This window comes from Oncorhynchus keta, chromosome 27 (assembly GCF_023373465.1).
Source record: "Oncorhynchus keta strain PuntledgeMale-10-30-2019 chromosome 27, Oket_V2, whole genome shotgun sequence".
Classification (NCBI taxonomy): Eukaryota; Metazoa; Chordata; class Actinopteri; order Salmoniformes; family Salmonidae; genus Oncorhynchus; species Oncorhynchus keta.
Window position 1 is genome coordinate 6,590,468 of NC_068447.1, and position 25,674 is coordinate 6,616,141.

The following is a 25,674-nucleotide window of genomic DNA, read 5'->3' on the forward strand; positions in this document are numbered from 1 at the left end:
AGGCCCCATGTTCCTCAGGAACCAAGAGGATAACTTTAGTACAGGCCCCATGTCCCTCTAGGAACCAAGAGGATAACTTTAGTACAGGCCCCATGTCCCTCTAGGAACCAAGAGGATAACTTTAGTACAGGCCCCAGTACAGGCCCCATGTCCCTCTAGGAACCAAGAGGATAACTTTAGTACAGGCCCCATGTTCCTCTAGGAACCAAGAGGATAACTTTAGTACAGGCCCCATGTCCCTCTAGGAACCAAGAGGATAACTTTAGTACAGGCCCCATGTTCCAGGAACCAAGAGGATAACTTTAGTACAGGCCCCATGTTCCTCTAGGAACCAAGAGGATAACTTTAGTACAGGGCCCCATGTTCCTCTAGGAACCAAGAGGATAACTTTAGTACAGGCCCCATGTTCCTCTAGGAACCAAGAGGATAACTTTAGTACAGGCCCCATGTCCCTCTAGGAACCAAGAGGATAACTTTAGTACAGGCCCCATGTTCCTCTAGGAACCAAGAGGATAACTTTAGTACAGGCCCCATGTTCCTCTAGGAACCAAGAGGATAACTTTAGTACAGGCCCCATGTCCTCCTCTTTAGGAACCAAGAGGATAACTTTAGTACAGGCCCCATGTTCCTCTAGGAACCAAGAGGATAACTTTAGTACAGGCCCCATGTTCCTCCAGGAACCAAGAGGATAACTTTAGTACAGGCCCCATGTTCCTCTAGGAACCAAGAGGATAACTTTAGTACAGGCCCCATGTCCTCTAGGAACCAAGAGGATAACTTTAGTACAGGCCCCATGTCCCTCTAGGAACCAAGAGGATAACTTTAGTACAGGCCCCATGTTCCTCTAGGAACCAAGAGGATAACTTTAGTACAGGCCCCATGTCCTCTAGGAACCAAGAGGATAACTTTAGTACAGGCCCCATGTTCCTCTAGGAACCAAGAGGATAACTTTAGTACAGGCCCCATGTTCCCCTAGGAACCAAGAGGATAACTTTAGTACAGGCCCCATGTCCCTCCAGGAACCAAGAGGATAACTGTTAGTAACAGGCCCCATGTCCCTCTAGGAACCAAGAGGATAACTTTAGTACAGGCCCCATGTTCCTCCAGGAACCAAGAGGATAACTTTAGTACAGGCCCCATGTCCCTCTAGGAACCAAGAGGATAACTTTAGTACAGGCCCCATGTTCCTCCAGGAACCAAGAGGATAACTTTAGTACAGGCCCCATGTCCCTCTAGGAACCAAGAGGATAATTTTAGTACAGGCCCCATGTTCCTCTAGGAACCAAGAGGATAACTTTAGTACAGGCCCCATGTTCCTCCAGGAACCAAGAGGATTCAGGCCCCATGTTCCTCCAGGAACCAAGAGGATAAGTACAGGCCCCAGTACAGGCCCCATGTTCCTCTAGGAACCAAGAGGATAACTTTAGTACAGGCCCCATGTCCCTCTAGGAACCAAGAGGATAACTTTAGTACAGGCCCCATGTTCCTCCAGGAACCAAGAGGATAATTTTAGTACAGGCCCCATGTCCTCTAGGAACCAAGAGGATAACTTTAGTACAGGCCCCATGTTCCTCTAGGAACCAAGAGGATAACTTTAGTACAGGCCCCATGTTCCTCTAGGAACCAAGAGGATAACTTTAGTACAGGCCCCATGTTCCTCTAGGAACCAAGAGGATAACTTTAGTACAGGCCCCATGTTCCTCCAGGAACCAAGAGGATAACTTTAGTACAGGCCCCATGTTCCTCCAGGAACCAAGAGGATAACTTTAGTACAGGCCCCATGTTCCTCTAGGAACCAAGAGGATAACTTTAGTACAGGCCCCATGTCCCCCAGGAACCAAGAGGATAACTTTAGTACAGGCCCCATGTTCCCAAGAGGATCTAGGAACCAAGAGGATAACTTTAGTACAGGCCCCATGTTCCTCTAACTTTAGTACCCCCATGTCCCTCTAGGAACCAAGAGGATAACTTTAGTACAGGCCCCATGTCCTCCAGGAACCAAGAGGATAACTTTAGTACAGGCCCCATGTCCCTCTAGGAACCAAGAGGATAACTTTAGTACAGGCCCCATGTCCCTCTAGGAACCAAGAGGATAACTTTAGTACAGGCCCCATGTTCCTCCAGGAACCAAGAGGATAACTTTAGTACAGGCCCCATGTCCCTCTAGGAACCAAGAGGAGGATAACTTTAGTACAGGCCCCATGTTCCTCCCAAGAGGATAACTTTAGTACAGGCCCCTCCTCCAGGAACCAAGAGGATAACTTTAGTACAGGCCCCAGGTCCCCCATGTTCCTCTAGGAACCAAGAGGATAACTTTAGTACAGGCCCCATGTTCCTCCAGGAACCAAGAGGATAACTTTTAGTACAGGCCCCATGTTCCTCTAGGAAGGAACCAAGAGGATAACTTTAGTACAGGCCCCATGTTCCTCCAGGAACCAAGAGGATAACTTTAGTACAGGCCCCATGTTCCTCTAGGAACCAAGAGGATAACTTTAGTACAGGCCCCATGTTCCTCTAGGAACCAAGAGGATAACTTTAGTACAGGCCCCATGTTCCTCCAGGAACCAAGAGGATAACTTTAGTACAGGCCCCATGTTCCTCTAGGAACCAAGAGGATAACTTTTAGTACAGGCCCCATGTTCCTCTAGGAACCAAGAGGATAACTTTAGTACAGGCCCCATGTTCCTCCAGGAACCAAGAGGATAACTTTAGTACAGGCCCCATGTTCCTCTAGGAACCAAGAGGATAACTTTAGTACAGGCCCCATGTTCCTCCAGGAACCAAGAGGATAACTTTAGTACAGGCCCCATGTTCCTCCAGGAACCAAGAGGATAACTTTAGTACAGGCCCCATGTTCCTCTAGGAACCAAGAGGATAACTTTAGTACAGGCCCCATGTCCCTCTAGGAACCAAGAGGATAACTTTAGTACAGGCCCCATGTTCCTCTAGGAACCAAGAGGATAACTTTAGTACAGGCCCCATGTTCCCTAGGAACCAAGAGGATAACTTTAGTACAGGCCCCATGTCCTCTAGGAACCAAGGAACCAAGAGGATAACCTTAGGAACCAAGAGGATAACAGTACAGGCCCCATGTTCCTCTAGGAACCAAGAGGATAACTTTAGTACAGGCCCCATGTCCCTCTAGGAACCAAGAGGATAACTTTAGTACAGGCCAAGGATAACTTTAGTACAGGGCCCCAGAGGAACCAAGATAACTTAGTACAGGCCCCATGTCCCTCCCAAGAGGATAACTTTAGTACAGGCCCCAGGAAGGAACCAAGAGGATAACTTTAGTACAGGCCCCATGTTCCTCTAGGAACCAAGAGGATAACTTTAGTACAGGCCCCATGTTCCTCTAGGAACCAAGAGGATAACTTTAGTACAGGCCCCATGTTCCTCTAGGAACCAAGAGGATAACTTTAGTACAGGCCCCATGTTCCTCTAGGAACCAAGAGGATAACTTTAGTACAGGCCCCATGTCCCTCTAGGAACCAAGAGGATAACTTTAGTACAGGCCCCATGTTCCTCTAGGAACCAAGAGGATAACTTTAGTACAGGCCCCATGTTCCTCCAGGAACCAAGAGGATAACTTTAGTACAGGCCCCATGTTCCTCCAGGAACCAAGAGGATAACTTTAGTACAGGCCCCATGTTCCTCTAGGAACCAAGAGGATAACTTTAGTACAGGCCCCATGTTCCTCTAGGAACCAAGAGGATAACTTTAGTACAGGCCCCATGTTCCTCCAGGAACCAAGAGGATAACTTTAGTACAGGCCCCATGTCCCTCTAGGAACCAAGAGGATAACTTTAGTACAGGCCCCATGTTCCTCTAGGAACCAAGAGGATAACTTTAGTACAGGCCCCATGTTCCTCCAGGAACCAAGAGGATAACTTTAGTACAGGCCCCATGTTCCTCTAGGAACCAAGAGGATAACTTTAGTACAGGCCCCATGTTCCTCTAGGAACCAAGAGGATAACTTTAGTACAGGCCCCATGTTCCTCCAGGAACCAAGAGGATAACTTTAGTACAGGCCCCATGTTCCTCTAGGAACCAAGAGGATAACTTTAGTACAGGCCCCATGTTCCTCTAGGAACCAAGAGGATAACTTTAGTACAGGCCCCATGTTCCTCTAGGAACCAAGAGGATAACTTTAGTACAGGCCCCATGTCCCTCTAGGAACCAAGAGGATAACTTTAGTACAGGCCCCATGTCCCTCTAGGAACCAAGAGGATAACTTTAGTACAGGCCCCATGTTCCTCTAGGAACCAAGAGGATAACTTTAGTACAGGCCCCATGTCCCTCTAGGAACCAAGAGGATAACTTTAGTACAGGCCCCATGTCCCTCTAGGAACCAAGAGGATAACTTTAGTACAGGCCCCAGGTCCTCCAGGAACCAAGAGGATAACTTTAGTACAGGCCCCATGTCCCTCTAGGAACCAAGAGGATAACTTTAGTACAGGCCCCATGTTCCTCCAGGAACCAAGAGGATAATTTTAGTACAGGCCCCATGTTCCTCTAGGAACCAAGAGGATAACTTTAGTACAGGCCCCATGTTCCTCCAGGAACCAAGAGGATAACTTTAGTACAGGCCCCATGTCCTCTAGGAACCAAGAGGATAACTTTAGTACAGGCCCCATGTCCCTCCAGGAACCAAGAGGATAATTTTAGTACAGGCCCCATGTCCCTCCAGGAACCAAGAGGATAATTTTAGTACAGGCCCCATGTTCCTCTAGGAACCAAGAGGATAACTTTAGTACAGGCCCCATGTTCCTCTAGGAACCAAGAGGATAACTTTAGTACAGGCCCCATGTTCCTCTAGGAACCAAGAGGATAACTTTAGTACAGGCCCCATGTTCCTCTAGGAACCAAGAGGATAACTTTAGTACAGGCCCCATGTTCCTCTAGGAACCAAGAGGATAACTTTAGTACAGGCCCCATGTTCCTCTAGGAACCAAGAGGATAACTTTAGTACAGGCCCCATGTTCCTCTAGGAACCAAGAGGATAACTTTAGTACAGGCCCCATGTCCCTCCAGGAACCAAGAGGATAACTTTAGTACAGGCCCCATGTTCCCCCAGGAACCAAGAGGATAACTTTAGTACAGGCCCCATGTCCCTCTAGGAACCAAGAGGATAACTTTAGTACAGGCCCCATGTTCCCCAGGAACCAAGAGGATAACTTTAGTACAGGCCCCATGTCCCTCTAGGAACCAAGAGGATAACTTTAGTACAGGCCCCATGTCCTCTAGGAACCAAGAGGATAACTTTAGTACAGGCCCTAGGTCCTCCAGGAACCAAGAGGATAACTTTAGTACAGGCCCCATGTCCCTCTAGGAACCAAGAGGATAACTTTCGTACAGGCCCCATGTCCCTCCAGGAACCAAGAGGATAATTTTAGTACAGGCCCCATGTTCCTCTAGGAACCAAGAGGATAACTTTAGTACAGGCCCCATGTTCCTCCAGGAACCAAGAGGATAACTTTAGTACAGGCCCTAGGATCCTCCAGGAACCAAGAGGATAACTTTAGTACAGGCCCCATGTTCCTCCAGGAACCAAGAGGATAACTTTAGTACAGGCCCCATGTTCCTCCAGGAACCAAGAGGATAATTTTAGTACAGGCCCCATGTCCCTCTAGGAACCAAGAGGATAACTTTAGTACAGGCCCCATGTTCCTCCAGGAACCAAGAGGATAATTTTAGTACAGGCCCTAGGATCCTCCAGGAACCAAGAGGATAACTTTAGTACAGGCCCCATGTTCCTCCAGGAACCAAGAGGATAATTTTAGTACAGGCCCTAGGATCCTCCAGGAACCAAGAGGATAACTTTAGTACAGGCCCCATGTTCCTCCAGGAACCAAGAGGATAACTTTAGTACAGGCCCCATGTTCCTCTAGGAACCAAGAGGATAACTTTAGTACAGGCCCCATGTCCCTCTAGGAACCAAGAGGATAACTTTAGTACAGGCCCCATGTTCCCCCAGGAACCAAGAGGATAACTTTAGTACAGGCCCCATGTCCCTCTAGGAACCAAGAGGATAACTTTAGTACAGGCCCCATGTTCCTCTAGGAACCAAGAGGATAACTTTAGTACAGGCCCCATGTTCCCCCAGGAACCAAGAGGATAACTTTAGTACAGGCCCCATGTTCCTCCAGGAACCAAGAGGATAACTTTAGTACAGGCCCCATGTTCCTCTAGGAACCAAGAGGATAACTTTAGTACAGGCCCCATGTTCCTCTAGGAACCAAGAGGATAACTTTAGTACAGGCCCCATGTTCCTCCAGGAACCAAGAGGATAACTTTAGTACAGGCCCCATGTTCCTCTAGGAACCAAGAGGATAACTTTAGTACAGGCCCCATGTCCCTCTAGGAACCAAGAGGATAACTTTAGTACAGGCCCCATGTTCCTCTAGGAACCAAGAGGATAACTTTAGTACAGGCCCCATGTTCCTCTAGGAACCAAGAGGATAACTTTAGTACAGGCCCCATGTTCCCCCAGGAACCAAGAGGATAACTTTAGTACAGGCCCCATGTCCCTCTAGGAACCAAGAGGATAACTTTAGTACAGGCCCCATGTCCCTCTAGGAACCAAGAGGATAACTTTAGTACAGGCCCCATGTTCCCCCAGGAACCAAGAGGATAACTTTAGTACAGGCCCCATGTCCCTCTAGGAACCAAGAGGATAACTTTAGTACAGGCCCCATGTCCCTCTAGGAACCAAGAGGATAACTTTAGTACAGGCCCTAGGATCCTCCAGGAACCAAGAGGATAACTTTAGTACAGGCCCCATGTCCCTCTAGGAACCAAGAGGATAACTTTCGTACAGGCCCCATGTCCCTCCAGGAACCAAGAGGATAATTTTAGTACAGGCCCCATGTTCCTCTAGGAACCAAGAGGATAACTTTCGTACAGGCCCCATGTTCCTCCAGGAACCAAGAGGATAACTTTAGTACAGGCCCCATGTCCCTCTAGGAACCAAGAGGATAACTTTAGTACAGGCCCCATGTCCCTCCAGGAACCAAGAGGATAACTTTAGTACAGGCCCCATGTCCCTCCAGGAACCAAGAGGATAATTTTAGTACAGGCCCCATGTTCCTCTAGGAACCAAGAGGATAACTTTAGTACAGGCCCCATGTTCCTCTAGGAACCAAGAGGATAACTTTAGTACAGGCCCCATGTTCCTCTAGGAACCAAGAGGATAACTTTAGTACAGGCCCCATGTTCCTCTAGGAACCAAGAGGATAACTTTAGTACAGGCCCCATGTTCCTCTAGGAACCAAGAGGATAACTTTAGTACAGGCCCCATGTTCCTCTAGGAACCAAGAGGATAACTTTAGTACAGGCCCCATGTTCCTCTAGGAACCAAGAGGATAACTTTAGTACAGGCCCCATGTCCCTCCAGGAACCAAGAGGATAACTTTAGTACAGGCCCCATGTTCCCCCAGGAACCAAGAGGATAACTTTAGTACAGGCCCCATGTCCCTCTAGGAACCAAGAAGATAACTTTAGTACAGGCCCCATGTTCCCCCAGGAACCAAGAGGATAACTTTAGTACAGGCCCCATGTCCCTCTAGGAACCAAGAGGATAACTTTAGTACAGGCCCCATGTCCCTCTAGGAACCAAGAGGATAACTTTAGTACAGGCCCTAGGATCCTCCAGGAACCAAGAGGATAACTTTAGTACAGGCCCCATGTCCCTCTAGGAACCAAGAGGATAACTTTCGTACAGGCCCCATGTCCCTCCAGGAACCAAGAGGATAATTTTAGTACAGGCCCCATGTTCCTCTAGGAACCAAGAGGATAACTTTAGTACAGGCCCCATGTTCCTCCAGGAACCAAGAGGATAACTTCAGTACAGGCCCTAGGATCCTCCAGGAACCAAGAGGATAACTTTAGTACAGGCCCCATGTTCCTCCAGGAACCAAGAGGATAACTTTAGTACAGGCCCCATGTTCCTCCAGGAACCAAGAGGATAACTTTAGTACAGGCCCCATGTCCCTCTAGGAACCAAGAGGATAACTTTAGTACAGGCCCCATGTTCCTCCAGGAACCAAGAGGATAATTTTAGTACAGGCCCTAGGATCCTCCAGGAACCAAGAGGATAACTTTAGTACAGGCCCCATGTTCCTCCAGGAACCAAGAGGATAATTTTAGTACAGGCCCTAGGATCCTCCAGGAACCAAGAGGATAACTTTAGTACAGGCCCCATGTTCCTCCAGGAACCAAGAGGATAACTTTAGTACAGGCCCCATGTTCCTCTAGGAACCAAGAGGATAACTTTAGTACAGGCCCCATGTCCCTCTAGGAACCAAGAGGATAACTTTAGTACAGGCCCCATGTTCCCCCAGGAACCAAGAGGATAACTTTAGTGCAGGCCCCATGTCCCTCTAGGAACCAAGAGGATAACTTTAGTACAGGCCCCATGTTCCTCTAGGAACCAAGAGGATAACTTTAGTACAGGCCCCATGTTCCCCCAGGAACCAAGAGGATAACTTTAGTACAGGCCCCATGTCCCTCTAGGAACCAAGAGGATAACTTTAGTACAGGCCCCATGTTCCCCCAGGAACCAAGAGGATAACTTTAGTACAGGCCCCATGTTCCTCCAGGAACCAAGAGGATAACTTTAGTACAGGCCCCATGTCCCACTAGGAACCAAGAGGATAACTTTAGTACAGGCCCCATGTCCCTCTAGGAACCAAGAGGATAACTGTAGTACAGGCCCCATGTCCCTCTAGGAACCAAGAGGATAACGTTAGTACAGGCCCCATGTTCCTCTAGGAACCAAGAGGATAATTTTAGTACAGGCCCCATGTCCCTCCAGGAACCAAGAGGATAATTTTAGTACAGGCCCCATGTCCCTCTAGGAACCAAGAGGATAATTTTAGTACAGGCCCCATGTTCCTCTAGGAACCAAGAGGATAATTTTAGTACAGGCCCCATGTTCCCCCAGGAACCAAGAGGATAACTTTAGTACAGGCCCCATGTCCTCTAGGAACCAAGAGGATAACTTTAGTACAGGCCCCATGTCCCTCTAGGAACCAAGAGGATAACTTTAGTCCCCTAGGAAGGAACCAAGAGGATAACTTTAGTACAGGCCCCATGTCCCTCTAGGAACCAAGAGGATAACTTTCATGTCCCTCCAGGAACCAAGAGGATAATTTTAGTACAGGCCCCATGTTCCTCTAGGAACCAAGAGGATAACTTTAGTACAGGCCCCATGTTCCTCCAGGAACCAAGAGGATAACTTCAGTACAGGCCCTAGGATCCTCCAGGAACCAAGAGGATAACTTTAGTACAGGCCCCATGTTCCTCCAGGAACCAAGAGGATAACTTTAGTACAGGCCCCATGTTCCTCCAGGAACCAAGAGGATAATTTTAGTACAGGCCCCATGTCCCTCTAGGAACCAAGAGGATAACTTTAGTACAGGCCCCATGTTCCTCCAGGAACCAAGAGGATAATTTTAGTACAGGCCCCAGGTCCTCCAGGAACCAAGAGGATAACTTTAGTACAGGCCCCATGTTCCTCCAGGAACCAAGAGGATAATTTTAGTACAGGCCCCAGGTTCCTCCAGGAACCAAGAGGATAACTTTAGTACAGGCCCCATGTTCCTCCAGGAACAAAGAGGATAACTTTAGTACAGGCCCCATGTTCCTCTAGGAACCAAGAGGATAACTTTAGTACAGGCCCCATGTTCCTCTAGGAACCAAGAGGATAACTTTAGTACAGGCCCCATGTTCCCCAGGAACCAAGAGGATAACTTTAGTACAGGCCCCATGTCCCTCTAGGAACCAAGAGGATAACTTTAGTACAGGCCCCATGTTCCCCCAGGAACCAAGAGGATAACTTTAGTACAGGCCCCATGTTCCTCCAGGAACCAAGAGGATAACTTTAGTACAGGCCCCATGTCCCACTAGGAACCAAGAGGATAACTTTAGTACAGGCCCCATGTCCCTCTAGGAACCAAGAGGATAACTTTAGTACAGGCCCCATGTCCCTCTAGGAACCAAGAGGATAACGTTAGTACAGGCCCCATGTTCCTCTAGGAACCAAGAGGATAATTTTAGTACAGGCCCCATGTCCCTCTAGGAACCAAGAGGATAATTTTAGTACAGGCCCCATGTTCCTCTAGGAACCAAGAGGATAATTTTAGTACAGGCCCTGTGTTCCTCCAGGAACATCAAAACCAAATAAATGAGTCCTTGAATAGAAGAGCACTGTTGAGGTAGCTGTAGTCTAACGGCTCTCATTTGTAGAATGAAGAGTGGACCAAGGCACAGCGTGGTAGGCGTACATCGTCTTTTTCTTGATGATGACACCAAAACAAAACAAGAAAGACAAAAGACGACCGCGAACAGTTCTGTCAGGCACAGACACTAAACAGAAAACAAGAGAAAATGACAACTTATATATGATCCCCAATCAGAGACAACGATAGACAGCTGCCTCTGATTGAGAACCACACACACACACACACACACACACACACACACACACACACACACACACACACACACACACACACACACACACACACACACACACACGGCCAAACACACAGAAATAGAAAACATAGACTTTCCCCCCGAGTCACACCCTGACCTAACCAAACATAGAGAATAATAAGGATCTCTAACGTCAGGGCGTGACATGGAGCCTGGTCCCAGATCAGTACTACTGAGATGCACTGTTGAGGTAGCTGTAGCCTGGTCCCAGATCAGTACTACTGAGATGCACTGTTGAGGTAGCTGTAGCCTGGTCCCAGATCAGTACTACTGAGATGCACTGTTGAGGTAGCGGTCAGTACTACTGGTCCCAGATCAGTACTACTGAGATGCACTGTTGAGGTAGCTGTAGCCTGGTCCCAGATCAGTACTACTGAGATGCACTGTTGAGGTAGCTGTAGCCTGGTCCCAGATCAGTACTACTGAGATGCACTGTTGAGGTAGCGGTCAGTACTACTGGTCCCAGATCAGTACTACTGAGATGCACTGTTGAGGTAGCTGTAGCCTGGTCCCAGATCAGTACTACTGAGATGCACTGTTGAGGTAGCTGTAGCCTGATCCCAGATCAGTACTACTGAGATGCACTGTTGAGGTAGCTGTAGCCTGGTCCCAGATCAGTACTACTGAGATGCACTGTTGCGGTAGCGGTCAGTACTACTGGTCCCAGATCTGTTAGTGCTATCAGGTCAACTCCTTGTGATGATGGAATGGCAAAGAGTGTCATGATGGCACAAACACTGCTGTTGAGGCTCACTATGGTCAAGTCAAGCCCACCTCTGTATGTTGTTCTACACCCTTTAGAAACAGTACATTAGTCTCTTTGGGGGGGGGTATCTCTAGCACTAGCCCACCTCTGTATGTTGTTCTACACCCTTTAGAAGCAGTACATTAGTCTCTTTGGGGGTGTATCTCTAGCACTAGCCCACCTCTGTATGTTGTTCTACACCCTTTAGAAACAGTACATTAGTCTCTTTGGGGGGGGTGTATCTCTAGCACTAGCCCACCTCTGTATGTTGTTCTACACCCTTTAGAAACAGTACATTAGTCTCTTTGGGGGAGTGTATCTCTAGCACTAGCCCACCTCTGTATGTTGTTCTACACCCTTTAGAAACAGTACATTAGTCTCTTTGGGGGGTGTATCTCTAGCACTAGCCCACCTCTGTATGTTGTTCTACACCCTTTAGAAACAGTACATTAGTCTCTTTTTGGGGGGTGTATCTCTAGCCCTAGCCCACCTCTGTATGTTGTTCTACACCCTTTAGAAACAGTACATTAGTCTCTTTTGGGGGTGTATCTCTAGCACTCGCCCACCTCTATATGTTGTTCTACACCCTTTAGAAACAGTACATTAGTCTCTTTTGGGGGGGGTGTATCTCTAGCACTAGCCCACCTCTATATGTTGTTCTACACCCTTTAGAAACAGTACATTAGTCTCTTTGGGGGGGGGGGGTGTATCTCTAGCACTAGCCCACCTCTATATGTTGTTCTACACCCTTTAGAAACAGTACATTAGTCTCTTTGGGGGGGGGGTGTATCTCTAGCACTAGCCCACCTCTGTATGTTGTTCTACACCCTTTAGAAACAGTACATTAGTCTCTTTTGGGGGGTGTATCTCTAGCACTAGCCCACCTCTGTATGTTGTTCTACACCCCTTAGAAACAGTACATTAGTCTCTTTTGGGGGTGTATCTCTAGCACTAGCCCACCTCTGTATGTTGTTCTACACCATTTAGAAACAGTACATTAGTCTCTTTTGGGGGGGGGTGTATCTCTAGCACTAGCCCACCTCTGCCATGTATCTGATGCCGTCCAGAGTGTGCTCTGCCCCGCTCTCCTCCAGGTCCCAGCCGCCCCAGTGGAGGTGCATCTGGACGGCCGTGTAGTGCCCGGGGAGACCCTTGGTGATCACCATGCTGGGAGGGAGGACGATTTCAACTGGCCACAACACAAGAAGACGTTTTTTTTTCTCAATAATTATGACATGAGCCATTCAGCAGACTGCTTTTTATCCGAAGCAAGTCACGCGTGCATACCCGTGGGTGGCCTCAGCTGGAATCAAACACACATTTCTTGCCTTTTTGCAAGTGCCTTGCCCTACCCGCTGAGTCACACAGGAGCACATTTTGAGTAGTCTCGTTGTTACAGGAAGCAAATCCTAACTTAATTTAGATACATTTGTTAAAGATGTTATTGTCATACCCTGATGAAGACAGCTTGTTGCCATAGTTGTTTTCAAAACGTATAGACTGTTCATTCAATATAATAACACAGTATAGACTAAAACTGGGAATATTATTATTATTTTTTTTAATTTCAGACATCATCCCACTACTTTTTAATTTCAGACATCATCCCACTACTTTTTTTTATTTCAGACATCATCCCACTACTTTTTAATTTCAGACATCATCCCACTACTTTTTAATTTCAGACATCATCCCACTACTTTTTAATTTCAGACATCATCCCACTACTTTTTTTTATTTCAGACATCATCCCACTACTTTTTAATTTCAGACATCATCCCACTACTTTTTAATTTCAGACATCATCCCACTACTTTTTAATTTCAGACATCATCCCACTACTTTTTAATTGTAATTTTAATTTCAGACATCATCCCACTACTTTTCAATTTCAGACATCATCCCACTACTTTTTAATTTCAGACATCATCCCACTACTTTTTAATTGTAATTTTAATTTCAGACATCATCCCACTACTTTTTAATTTCAGACATCATCCCACTACTTTTTAATTTCAGACACCATCCCACTACTTTTTAATTTCAGACATCATCCCACTACTTTTTAATTTCAGACATCATCCCACTACTTTTTAATTTCAGACATCATCCCACTACTTTTTAATTTCAGACATCATCCCACTACTTTTTTTTATTTCAGACATCATCCCACTACTTTTTAATTTCAGACATCATCCCACTACTTTTTAATGTCAGACATCATCCCACTACTTTTTAATTTCAGACATCATCCCACTACTTTTTTTTATTTCAGACATCATCCCACTACTTTTTAATTTCAGACATCATCCCACTACTTTTTAATTTCAGACATCATCCCACTACTTTTTAATTTCAGACATCATCCCACTACTTTTTAATTGTAATTTTAATTTCAGACATCATCCCACTACTTTTCAATTTCAGACATCATCCCACTACTTTTTAATTTCAGACATCATCCCACTACTTTTTAATTGTAATTTTAATTTCAGACATCATCCCACTACTTTTTAATTTCAGACATCATCCCACTACTTTTTAATTTCAGACACCATCCCACTACTTTTTAATTTCAGACATCATCCCACTACTTTTTAATTTCAGACATCATCCCACTACTTTTTAATTTCAGACATCATCCCACTACTTTTTTTTATTTCAGACATCATCCCACTACTTTTTAATTTCAGACATCATCCCACTACATTTTAATTTCAGACATCATCCCACTACTTTTTAATTTCAGACATCATCCCACTACTTTTTAATTTCAGACATCATCCCACTACTTTTTTTTCCATTTGTTTTTCAGACATCATCCCACTACTTTTTAATTTCAGACATCATCCCACTACTTTTTAATTTCAGACATCATCCCACTACTTTTTAATTTCAGACATCATCCCACTACTTTTTAAAATTTATTTTTATTTCAGACATCATCCCACTACTTTTTAATTTCAGACATCATCCCACTACTTTTCAATTTCAGACATCATCCCACTACTTTTTAATTTCAAACATCATCCCACTACTTTTTAAATTTTATTTTTATTTCAGACATCATCCCACTACTTTTTTATTTCAGACATCACCCCACTACTTATTTTATTTCAGACATCATCCCACTACTTTTTAATTTCAGACATCATCCCACTACTTTTTAATTTCAGACATCATCCCACTACGTTTTAATTTCAGACATCATCCCACTACTTTTTTTCCATTTGTTTTTCAGACATCATCCCACTACTTTTTAATTTCAGACATCATCCCACTACTTTTTAATTTCAGGCATCATCCCACTACTTTTTAATTTCAGACATCATCCCACTACTTTTTAATTTCAGACACCATCCCACTACTTTTTAATTTCAGACACCATCCCACTACTTTTTAATTTCAGGCATCATCCCACTACTTTTTAATTTCAGACATCATCCCACTACTTTTTAATTTCAGACATCATCCAACTACTTTTTTATTTCAGACATCATCCCACTACTTTTTAATTTCAGACATCATCCCACTACTTTTTAATTTCAGACATCATCCCACTACTTTTTAATTTCAGACATCATCCCACTACTTTTTAATTTCAGACATCATCCCACTACTTTTTAATTTCAGACATCATTCCACTACTTTTTTTTCCATTTGTTTTTCAGACATCATCCCACTACTTTTTAATTTCAGACATCATCCCACTACTTTTTTATTTCAGACATCATCCCACTACTTTTTTATTTCAGACATCACCCCACTACTTTTTTTATTTCAGACATCATCCCACTACTTTTTAATTTCAGACATCATCCCACTACTTTTCAATTTCAGACATCATCCCACTACTTTTTAATTTCAGACATCATCCCAGTACTTTTTAATTGTAATTTTAATTTCAGACATCATCCCACTACTTTTTAATTTCAGACATCATCCCACTACTTTTTAATTTCAGACATCATCCAACTACTTTTTAAATTTAATTTTTATTTCAGACATCATCCCACTACTTTTTTATTTCAGACATCACCCCACTACTTTTTTTATTTCAGACATCATCCCACTACTTTTTAATTTCAGACATCATCCCACTACTTTTTAATTTCAGACATCATCCCACTACTTTTTTTCCATTTGTTTTTCAGACATCATCCCACTACTTTTTAATTTCAGACATCATCCCACTACTTTTTAATTTCAGACACCATCCCACTACTTTTTAATTTCAGACATCATCCCACTACTTTTTAATTTCAGACATCATCCCACTACTTTTTAATTTCAGACATCATCCCACTACTTTTTTAATTTCAGACATCATCCCACTACTTTTTAATTTCAGACATCATCCCACTACTTTTTAATTTCAGACATCATCCCACTACTTTTTAATTTCAGACATCATCCCACTACTTTTTAATTTCAGACATCATCCCACTACTTTTTAATTTCAGACATCATCCCACTACTTTTTTTTATTTCAGACATCATCCCACTACTTTTTAATTTCAGACATCATCCCACTACTTTTTAATTTCAGACATCATCTCACTACTTTTTTCCCATTTGTTTTTCAGACATCATCCCACTACTTTTTAATTTCAGACATCATCCCACTACTTTTTAATTTCAGACACCATCCCACTACTTTTTAATTTCAGACATCATCCCACTACTTTTTAATTTCAGACATCATCCCACTACTTTTTAATTTCAGACATCATCCCACTACTTTTTTATTTCAGACATCATCCCACTACTTTTTAATTTCAGACATCATCCCACTACTTTTTAATTTCAGACATCATCCCACTACTTTTTAATTTCAGACATCATCCCACTACTTTTTAATTTCAGACATCATCCCACTACTTTTTTCCATTTGTTTTTCAGACATCATCCCACTACTTTTTAATTTCAGACATCATCCCACTACTTTTTAAATTTTATTTTTATTTCAGACATCATCCCACTACTTTTTTATTTCAGACATCACCCCACTACTTTTTTTTATTTCAGACATCATCCCACTACTTTTTAATTTCAGACATCATCCCACTACTTTTTAATTTCAGACATCATCCCACTACTTTTTAATTTCAGACATCATCCCACTACTTTTTTCCCCATTTGTTTTTCAGACATCATCCCACTACTTTTTTTTTATTTCAGACATCATCCCACTACTTTTTAATTTCAGACATCATCCCACTACTTTTTAATTTCAGACATCATCCCACTACTTTTTAATTTCAGACATCATCCCACTACTTTTTAATTTTTATTTTTATTTCAGACATCATCCCACTACTTTTTAATTTCAGACATCATCCCACTACTTTTTAATTTCAGACATCATCCCACTACTTTTTAATTTCAGACATCATCCCACTACTTTTTAATTTCAGACATCATCCCACTACTTTTTAATTTTTATTTCAGACATCATCCCACTACTTTTTAATTTCAGACATCATCCCACTACTTTTTTTATTTCAGACATCACCCCACTACTTTTTTTATTTCAGACATCATCCCACTACTTTTTTTTATTTCAGACATCATCCCACTACTTTTTAATATTAATTTTAATTTCAGACATCATCCCACTACTTTTTTATTTCAGACATCATCCCACTACTTTTTAATATTAATTTTAATTTCAGACATCATCCCACTACTTTTTTTTATTTCAGACATCATCCCACTACTTTTTAATATTAATTTTAATTTCAGACATCATCCCACTACTTTTTAATATTAATTTTAATTTCAGACATCATCCCACTACTTTTTTTAAATTTCAGACATCATCCCACTACTTTTTTTATTTCAGACATCATCCCACTACTTTTTTTATTTCAGACATCATCCCACTACTTTTTAATATTAATTTTAATTTCAGACATCATCCCACTACTTTTTTTATTTCAGACATCATCCCACTACTTTTTTTTATTTCAGACATCATCCCACTACTTTTTAATATTAATTTTAATTTCAGACATCATCCCACTACTTTTTTTTATTTCAGACATCATCCCACTACTTTTTTTTATTTCAGACATCATCCCACTACTTTTTTTATTTCAGACATCATCCCACTACTTTTTTTTATTTCAGACATCATCCCACTACTTTTTTATTTCAGACATCATCCCACTACTTTTTTATTTCAGACATCATCCCACTACTTTTTTATTTCAGACATCATCCCACTACTTTTTAAATGTATTTTTTTACCTGAGTGTCCGTTGTTTTTCATGAGGAAGTTCCCCTTCTGAGCATCATATCCGGTGAGCTCCAGCTGTATCATGTGGGGGTTGTGTCGCACGCTCTGCCTCTGGATGTCAATGGGGGACTGTTTCCGGCCGCCACACGCAGGATAGTTCTCCGCCCAGTGCACTTGGTCCAGGGCCCCTTCTGACGTAGGGACAAACGGAATGCCGCGGGGTGGATTAGAACAACGAATGACGACAAAAGAATGAAACAATGTAAACTTGACCACAATATTTTCATTGGCTGCCCACGCGTCCAACTATAATCCAAGCAGACAGTTGGGGAAGAAAGGAGGGAGGGGGAGGGGGGGGGGAGGGGGGCACGACTGATATTGTATAAAGTACTACTGTTCTCTCTGTAGGCATACCTTCACAACACCTTGGTGTAATCACAAAACAACAACAACAACAACACATGTCTGACCGGTGGTTTTGTAGGAGAGGTAGTACTCTGCGGCATGAACCAAATGACAGGTTGAAAGGTACAGACGTTACACACACACTACGTTAATGACCTACCTATCTCCCATAGCTATAATCACGTCCAGGGCCTGATCATCATGTGTGGTTCCTGTTTGTCAACACGACGACTGATTTAAACAGCAATAATTGCAAAAAAAAAACCCTTCGGTCGCTCACTGTTATTATATTCTCCAACTCTTTCTCTTCATCATTCTTCAGAGTTAAAGTAGAGTTCATTATCTTTAATACATTAATAATGAATGGAAATGAAGAACATCCCCCAAAGAAACATTCACATTTCACATTCCTGACATTTAATCCCCAAAGAAACCTACAGATAACTAACTGAAAGGGAATAGGGAACAGGTCATAAATTAATACATACGTACCTGTATATGTCCAATGTATTCCATCTATCCCGGCAGAGGCAACGCTTACCAACATCAACTGAACGAAAACACTGAAGCACTCCATTTCAATGGAAATCCTCTTGACACAAAACACCTCTATCTCTCTCTCTCTCTCTCTGTCACTAACTGCGACTGAAAGGAGGTTTTGAAACTTCAGTGAAACCAACGCCCCCGGGGACAACTGCTCCCCGCTGCTCAGTTGGGTAGATTACGTTCTAAATGTAATCCATTACCTGTCCAAAACTGCAATCAGTAGCGTAACTTTTGAATTACCCAAACGAAGTAATGTAATCTGATTACTTTCCCCTTAAGACGCATGAGAAGACAAAAAAGCATCCATCAAACGCATTTGGTGTGTCATCAAAGTGGTCTCTGATTGGTGGTCATCATTTGGTGTGTCATCATAGTGGTCTCTGATTGGGGGGTCGTCACTTGGTGTGTCATCATAGTGGTCTCTGATTGGTGTTCAGGCTCACTCAGGTGGAGTCAACTTCAATTTGCGCCTTTGTTCAATTCTGAATTTATGTTTTTGTAAACATCCTTTCTGAAAAGTAATCCAAGAAGTAATCTAGTTTTTCAAAAGTATCTCTGGTTGACTATTGCTAATTCAGCTTTTACCCAATATTTCACACATGAAATGGCAATGGCACACTGCCCCAATTGTGGCTCATTGTATACAAATATTGGCATATTTATTTTTGGTTGTGAGGTGTGAGAGTTGTATAGACTGAAATGTCATGGTCTGGACTTTCTACTTTAACTGCTCTCTCTCTCTCTCTCTCTCTCTCTCTCTCTCTCTCTCTCTCTCTCTCTCTCTCTCTCTCTCTCTCTCTCTCTCTCTCTCTCTCTCTCTCTCTCTCTCTCTGTCTCTCTCTCTCTCTCTCTCTCTCTCTCTCTCTCTCTGTCTCTCTCTCCCCCTCCTTCTCTCTCTCTCTCTCTCTCTCTCTCTCTCTCTCTCTCTCTCTCTCTCTCTCTCTCTCTCTCTCTCTCTCTCTCTCTCTCTCTCTCTCTGAGTCTCTGAGTCTCTGTGTCTCTCTCTCTCTCTCTCTCTCTCTGAGTCTCTGAGTCTCTGTGTCTCTCTCTCTCTCTCTCTCTCTCTCTCTCTCTCTCTCTGAGTCTCTGAGTCTCTGTGTGTCTCTCTCTCTCTCTCTCTCTCTCTCTCTCTCTGAGTCTCTGAGTCTCTGAGTCTCTGTGTCTCTCTCTCTCTCTCTCTCACTGAGTCTCTCTCTCTCTCTCTCTGAGTCTCTGAGTCTCTGTATCTCTGAGTCTCTGTATCTCTGAGTCTGTATCTCTGAGTCTCTGTATCTCTCTCTCTCTCTCTGTCTAGTTGTTTATTATTGTTATAAATTCTATACGGTGTACATAATATTGTTAAATGTAGCTTAAAGCTAGAATCCTTAATTGAAACAAAATAACAAAGGGAACTCCCCGCCCTTGTTTTCACTAAAAAGGGATTGGGGCTGGAGAAATGGAACTACTCTCAAATTCACAGACCGCGCTATGGATACAAGGACTGACCATCCATGATATCAACATTATAGTCTGAGCCATGTTTTCAGGCTATAAAGTATTTGTTTTTACGTTTACATTGTTTACAAACATTGGTGTAAAATAATCTTACATTTTGGGGTTCTCATGGAGTGTGACAGTTTAACTAAGCTCACAAAGCATTTATAAGTGATATTCTTCAACAATCAAATGTGTAGATGTCGTTCATTTATAAGTTCAAAATGGATGGAGTGACTAAGGACTCTAGCTTTAAACTGAGGATTAATTTCGAATGGGTCACGATCATTATACCCAAGGGAATATTGTCCAAGCACATCTTGTTCTTGTTAGCATTTGTACATAATCTAAACAGACTCGTTCATTTATTTAGTTACTTTATTGACGAAGTGTTGAGATAATATTGTTGACACATTTGTCGTTTGTATTTGTTATGGATCCCCTTGTTGCCAAGGCAACAGCTACTCTTCCTGGGGTTTGTTATGGATCCCCATTATTTCCTGTTGCCAAGGCAGCAGCTACTATTCCTGGGGTTTGTTATGGATCCCCTTGTTGCCAAGGCAGCAGCTACTCTTCCTGGGGTTTGTTATGAATCCCCTTGTTGCCAAGGCAACAGCTACTCTTCCTGGGGTTTATTATGGATCCCCTTGTTGCCAAGGCAACAGCTACTCTTCCTGGGGTTTATTATGGATCCCCTTGTTGCCAAGGCAACAGCTACTCTTCCTGGGGTTTATTATGGATCCCCTTGTTGCCAAGGCAGCAGCTACTCTTCCTGGGGTTTATTATGGATCCCCTTGTTGCCAAGGCAGCAGCTACTCTTCCTGGGGTTTATTATGGATCCCCTTGTTGCCAAGGCAGCAGCTACTCTTCCTGGGGTTTATTATGGATCCCCTTGTTGCCAAGGCAGCAGCTACTCTTCCTGGGGTTTATTATGGATCCCCTTGTTGCCAAGGCAGCAGCTACTCTTCCTGGGGTTTATTATGGATCCCCTTGTTGCCAAGGCAGCAGCTACTCTTCCTGGGGTTTATTATGGATCCCCTTGTTGCCAAGGCAGCAGCTACTCTTCCTGGGGTTTATTATGGATCCCCTTGTTGCCAAGGCAGCAGCTACTCTTCCTGGGGTTTATTATGGATCCCCTTGTTGCCAAGGCAACAGCTACTCTTCCTGGGGTTTATTATGGATCCCCATTAGTTCCTGCCAAGGCAACAGCTACTCTTCCTGGGGTTTATTATGGATCCCCGTTATTTCCTGTCAAGGCAGCAGCTACTCTTCCTGGGGTTTATTATGGATCCCCATTAGTTCCTGCCAAGGCAGCAGCTACTCTTCCTGGGGTTTATTATGAATCCTCATTAGTTCCTGTCAAGGCAGCAGCTACTCTTCCTGGGGTTTATTATGGATCCCCATTAGTTCCTACCAAGGCAGTAGCTACTCTTCCTGGGGTTTATTATGGATCCCCATTAGTTCCTGTCAAGGCAGCAGCTACTCTTCCTGGGGTTTATTATGGATCCCCATTAGTTCCTACCAAGGCAGCAGCTACTCTTCCTGGGGTTTATTATGGATCCCCATTAGTTCCTGTCAAGGCAGCAGCTGCTCTTCCTGGGGTTTATTATGGATCCCCATTAGTTCCTGTCAAGGCAGCAGCTACTCCTCCTGGGGTTTATTATGGATCCCCATTAGTTCCTGTCAAGGCAGCAGCTGCTCTTCCTGGGGTTTATTATGGATCCACATTAGTTCCTGTCAAGGCAGCAGCTACTCTTCCTGGGGTTTATTATGGATCCCCATTAGTTCCTGCCAAGGCAGCAGCTACTCTTCCTGGGGTTTATTATGGATCCCCATTATTTCCTGCCAAGGCAGCAGCTACTCTTCCTGGGGTTTATTATGGATCCCATTAGTTCCTGTCAAGGCAGCAGCTACTCTTCCTGGGGTTTATTATGGATCCCCATTAGTTCCTGCCAAGGCAGCAGCTACTCTTCCTGGGGTTTATTATGGATCCCCTTGTTGCCAAGGCAGCAGCTACTCTTCCTGGGGTTTATTATGGATCCCCTTGTTGCCAAGGCAGCAGCTACTCTTCCTGGGGTTTATTATGGATCCCCTTGTTGCCAAGGCAGCAGCTACTCTTCCTGGGGTTTATTATGGATCCCCTTGTTGCCAAGGCAGCAGCTACTCTTCCTGGGGTTTATTATGGATCCCCTTGTTGCCAAGGCAACAGCTACTCTTCCTGGGGTTTATTATGGATCCCCATTAGTTCCTGCCAAGGCAACAGCTACTCTTCCTGGGGTTTATTATGGATCCCCGTTATTTCCTGTCAAGGCAGCAGCTACTCTTCCTGGGGTTTATTATGGATCCCCATTAGTTCCTGCCAAGGCAGCAGCTACTCTTCCTGGGGTTTATTATGAATCCTCATTAGTTCCTGTCAAGGCAGCAGCTACTCTTCCTGGGGTTTATTATGGATCCCCATTAGTTCCTACCAAGGCAGTAGCTACTCTTCCTGGGGTTTATTATGGATCCCCATTAGTTCCTGTCAAGGCAGCAGCTACTCTTCCTGGGGTTTATTATGGATCCCCATTAGTTCCTACCAAGGCAGCAGCTACTCTTCCTGGGGTTTATTATGGATCCCCATTAGTTCCTGTCAAGGCAGCAGCTGCTCTTCCTGGGGTTTATTATGGATCCCCATTAGTTCCTGTCAAGGCAGCAGCTACTCCTCCTGGGGTTTATTATGGATCCCCATTAGTTCCTGTCAAGGCAGCAGCTGCTCTTCCTGGGGTTTATTATGGATCCACATTAGTTCCTGTCAAGGCAGCAGCTACTCTTCCTGGGGTTTATTATGGATCCCCATTAGTTCCTGCCAAGGCAGCAGCTACTCTTCCTGGGGTTTATTATGGATCCCCATTATTTCCTGCCAAGGCAGCAGCTACTCTTCCTGGGGTTTATTATGGATCCCATTAGTTCCTGTCAAGGCAGCAGCTACTCTTCCTGGGGTTTATTATGGATCCCCATTAGTTCCTGCCAAGGCAGCAGCTACTCTTCCTGGGGTTTATTATGGATCCCCATTATTTCCTGTCAAGGCAGCAGCTACTCTTCCTGGGGTTTATTATGGATCCCCATTAGTTCCTGTCAAGGCAGCAGCTACTCTTCCTGGGGTTTATTATGGATCCCCATTAGTTCCTGTCAAGGCAGCAGCTACTCTTCCTGGGGTTTATTATGGATCCCCATTATTTCCTGCCAAGGCAGCAGCTACTCTTCCTGGGGTTTATTATGGATCCCCATTATTTCCTGTCAAGGCAGCAGCTACTCTTCCTGGGGTTTATTAGGGATCCCCATTAGTTCCTGTCAAGGCAGCAGCTACTCTTCCTGGGGTTTATTATGGATCCCCATTAGTTCCTGTCAAGGCAGCAGCTACTCTTCCTGGGGTTTATTATGGATCCCCATTAGTTCCTGTCAAGGCAGCAGCTACTCTTCCTGGGGTTTATTATGGATCCCCATTAGTTCCTGCCAAGGCAGCAGCTACTCTTCCTGGGGTTTATTATGGATCCCCATTATTTCCTGCCAAGGCAGCAGCTACTCTTCCTGGGGTTTATTATGGATCCCATTAGTTCCTGTCAAGGCAGCAGCTACTCTTCCTGGGGTTTATTATGGATCCCCATTAGTTCCTGCCAAGGCAGCAGCTACTCTTCCTGGGGTTTATTATGGATCCCCATTATTTCCTGTCAAGGCAGCAGCTACTCTTCCTGGGGTTTATTATGGATCCCCATTAGTTCCTGTCAAGGCAGCAGCTACTCTTCCTGGGGTTTATTATGGATCCCCATTAGTTCCTGTCAAGGCAGCAGCTACTCTTCCTGGGGTTTATTATGGATCCCCATTATTTCCTGCCAAGGCAGCAGCTACTCTTCCTGGGGTTTATTATGGATCCCCATTATTTCCTGTCAAGGCAGCAGCTACTCTTCCTGGGGTTTATTAGGGATCCCCATTAGTTCCTGTCAAGGCAGCAGCTACTCTTCCTGGGGTTTATTATGGATCCCCATTAGTTCCTGTCAAGGCAGCAGCTACTCTTCCTGGGGTTTATTATGGATCCCCATTAGTTCCTGTCAAGGCAGCAGCTACTCTTCCTGGGGTTTATTATGGATCCCCATTAGTTCCTGCCAAGGCAGCAGCTACTCTTCCTGGGGTTTATTATGGATCCCCATTATTTCCTGTCAAGGCAGCAGCTACTCTTCCTGGGGTTTATTATGGATCCCCATTAGTTCCTGTCAAGGCAGCAGCTACTCTTCCTGGGGTTTATTATGGATCTCCATTAGTTCCTGTCAAGGCAGCAGCTACTCTTCCTGGGGTTTATTATGGATCCCCATTATTTCCTGCCAAGGCAGCAGCTACTCTTCCTGGGGTTTATTATGGATCCCCATTATTTCCTGTCAAGGCAGCAGCTACTCTTCCTGGGGTTTATTAGGGATCCCCATTAGTTCCTGTCAAGGCAGCAGCTACTCTTCCTGGGTTTATTATGGATCCCCATTAGTTCCTGCCAAGGCAGCAGCTACTCTTCCTGGGGTTTATTATGGATCCCCATTAGTTCCTGCCAAGGCAGCAGCTACTCTTCCTGGGGTTTATTATGGATCCCCATTAGTTCCTGTCAAGGCAGCAGCTACTCTTCCTGGGGTTTATTATGGATCCCCATTATTTCCTGCCAAGGCAGCAGCTACTCTTCCTGGGGTTTATTATGGATCCCCATTATTTCCTGTCAAGGGAGCAGCTACTCTTCCTGGGGTTTATTAGGGATCCCCATTAGTTCCTGTCAAGGCAGCAGCTACTCTTCCTGGGGTTTATTATGGATCCCCATTAGTTCCTGTCAAGGCAGCAGCTACTCTTCCTGGGGTTTATTATGGATCCCCATTAGTTCCTGTCAAGGCAGCAGCTACTCTTCCTGGGGTTTATTATGGATCCCCATTGGTTCCTGCCAATGCAGCAGCTACTCTTCCTGGGGTTTATTATGGATCCCCATTAGTTCCTGCCAAGGCAGCAGCTACTCTTCCTGGGGTTTATTATGGATCCCCATTAGTTCCTGTCAAGGCAGCAGCTACTCTTCCTGGGGTTTATTATGGATCCCCATTAGTTCCTACCAAGGCAGCAGCTACTCTTCCTGGGGTTTATTATGGATCCCCATTAGTTCCTGTCAAGGCAGCAGCTGCTCTTCCTGGGGTTTATTATGGATCCCCATTAGTTCCTGTCAAGGCAGCAGCTACTCTTCCTGGGGTTTATTATGGATCCCCATTAGTTCATGTCAAGGCAGCAGCTGCTCTTCCTGGGGTTTATTATGGATCCCCATTAGTTCCTGCCAAGGCAGCAGCTACTCTTCCTGGGGTTTATTATGGATCCCCATTATTTCCTGCCAAGGCAGCAGCTACTTTTCCTGGGGTCCAGCAAAATGAAGGCAATTATATAATTTATAAAACATTACAATACATTCATAGATTTCACAACACACTATGTGCCCTCAGGCCCCTACTCCACCACACAAAATTAATGTGTGTGTGTGTGTGTGTGTGTACAGTGCGTATGTTGTCATGTGTGTGCATGTGTGTGTATAGAGCGTATGTTATTGTGTGTGTGCATGTGTGTGTATAGAGTGTATGTTATTGTGTGTGTGTATATGCATGTGTATGTGTGTGTACAGTGCGTATGTTATCATGTGTGTGTACAGTGCGTATGTTATTGTGTGTGTGCACAGTGCGTATGTTATTGTGTGTGTGCATGTGTGTGTACAGTGCGTATGTTA

At 44.2% G+C, this 25,674-nt stretch overlaps 1 protein-coding gene and 1 long non-coding RNA gene across 10 annotated transcripts in view; both read right to left on the minus strand.

Moving 5' to 3' along the window:
• LOC118380382 (carbonic anhydrase 6-like) overlaps positions 1–18,549 on the minus strand; it is a 34,987-nt gene extending 16,438 nt beyond the window's left edge. For all 5 annotated transcript variants that reach the window (XR_008082211.1, XR_008082210.1, XM_052481360.1 and 2 more), the window contains exons 1-3: positions 18,381–18,549; positions 17,495–17,674; positions 12,283–12,431 (exon numbers count right to left, since the gene is read on the minus strand). Coding sequence is in view for 3 of the 5 variants with exons in the window: in XM_052481360.1 (XP_052337320.1) it covers positions 12,283–12,431; positions 17,495–17,674; positions 18,381–18,465 (414 nt within the window). In the remaining 2 variants the exon portion in view is untranslated. The remainder of the gene's footprint in view (positions 1–12,282; positions 12,432–17,494; positions 17,675–18,380) is intronic.
• LOC127912387 (uncharacterized) lies at positions 12,480–17,454 on the minus strand. Of its 5 annotated transcripts, XR_008082213.1 has the most exons (6): positions 17,271–17,454; positions 16,256–17,229; positions 14,891–15,982; positions 14,035–14,127; positions 13,503–13,891; positions 12,480–13,387 (listed from the first exon to the last, which is right to left on the minus strand). It is a non-coding gene; the product is annotated as an uncharacterized LOC127912387 (long non-coding RNA). The 5 variants fall into 5 exon arrangements; XR_008082212.1 differs by having other exon boundaries at positions 12,480–13,359; positions 16,256–17,454; XR_008082216.1 differs by lacking the exon at positions 13,503–13,891 and having other exon boundaries at positions 12,480–13,331; positions 16,256–17,454.
• Positions 18,550–25,674: the final 7,125 nt, after the last annotated feature.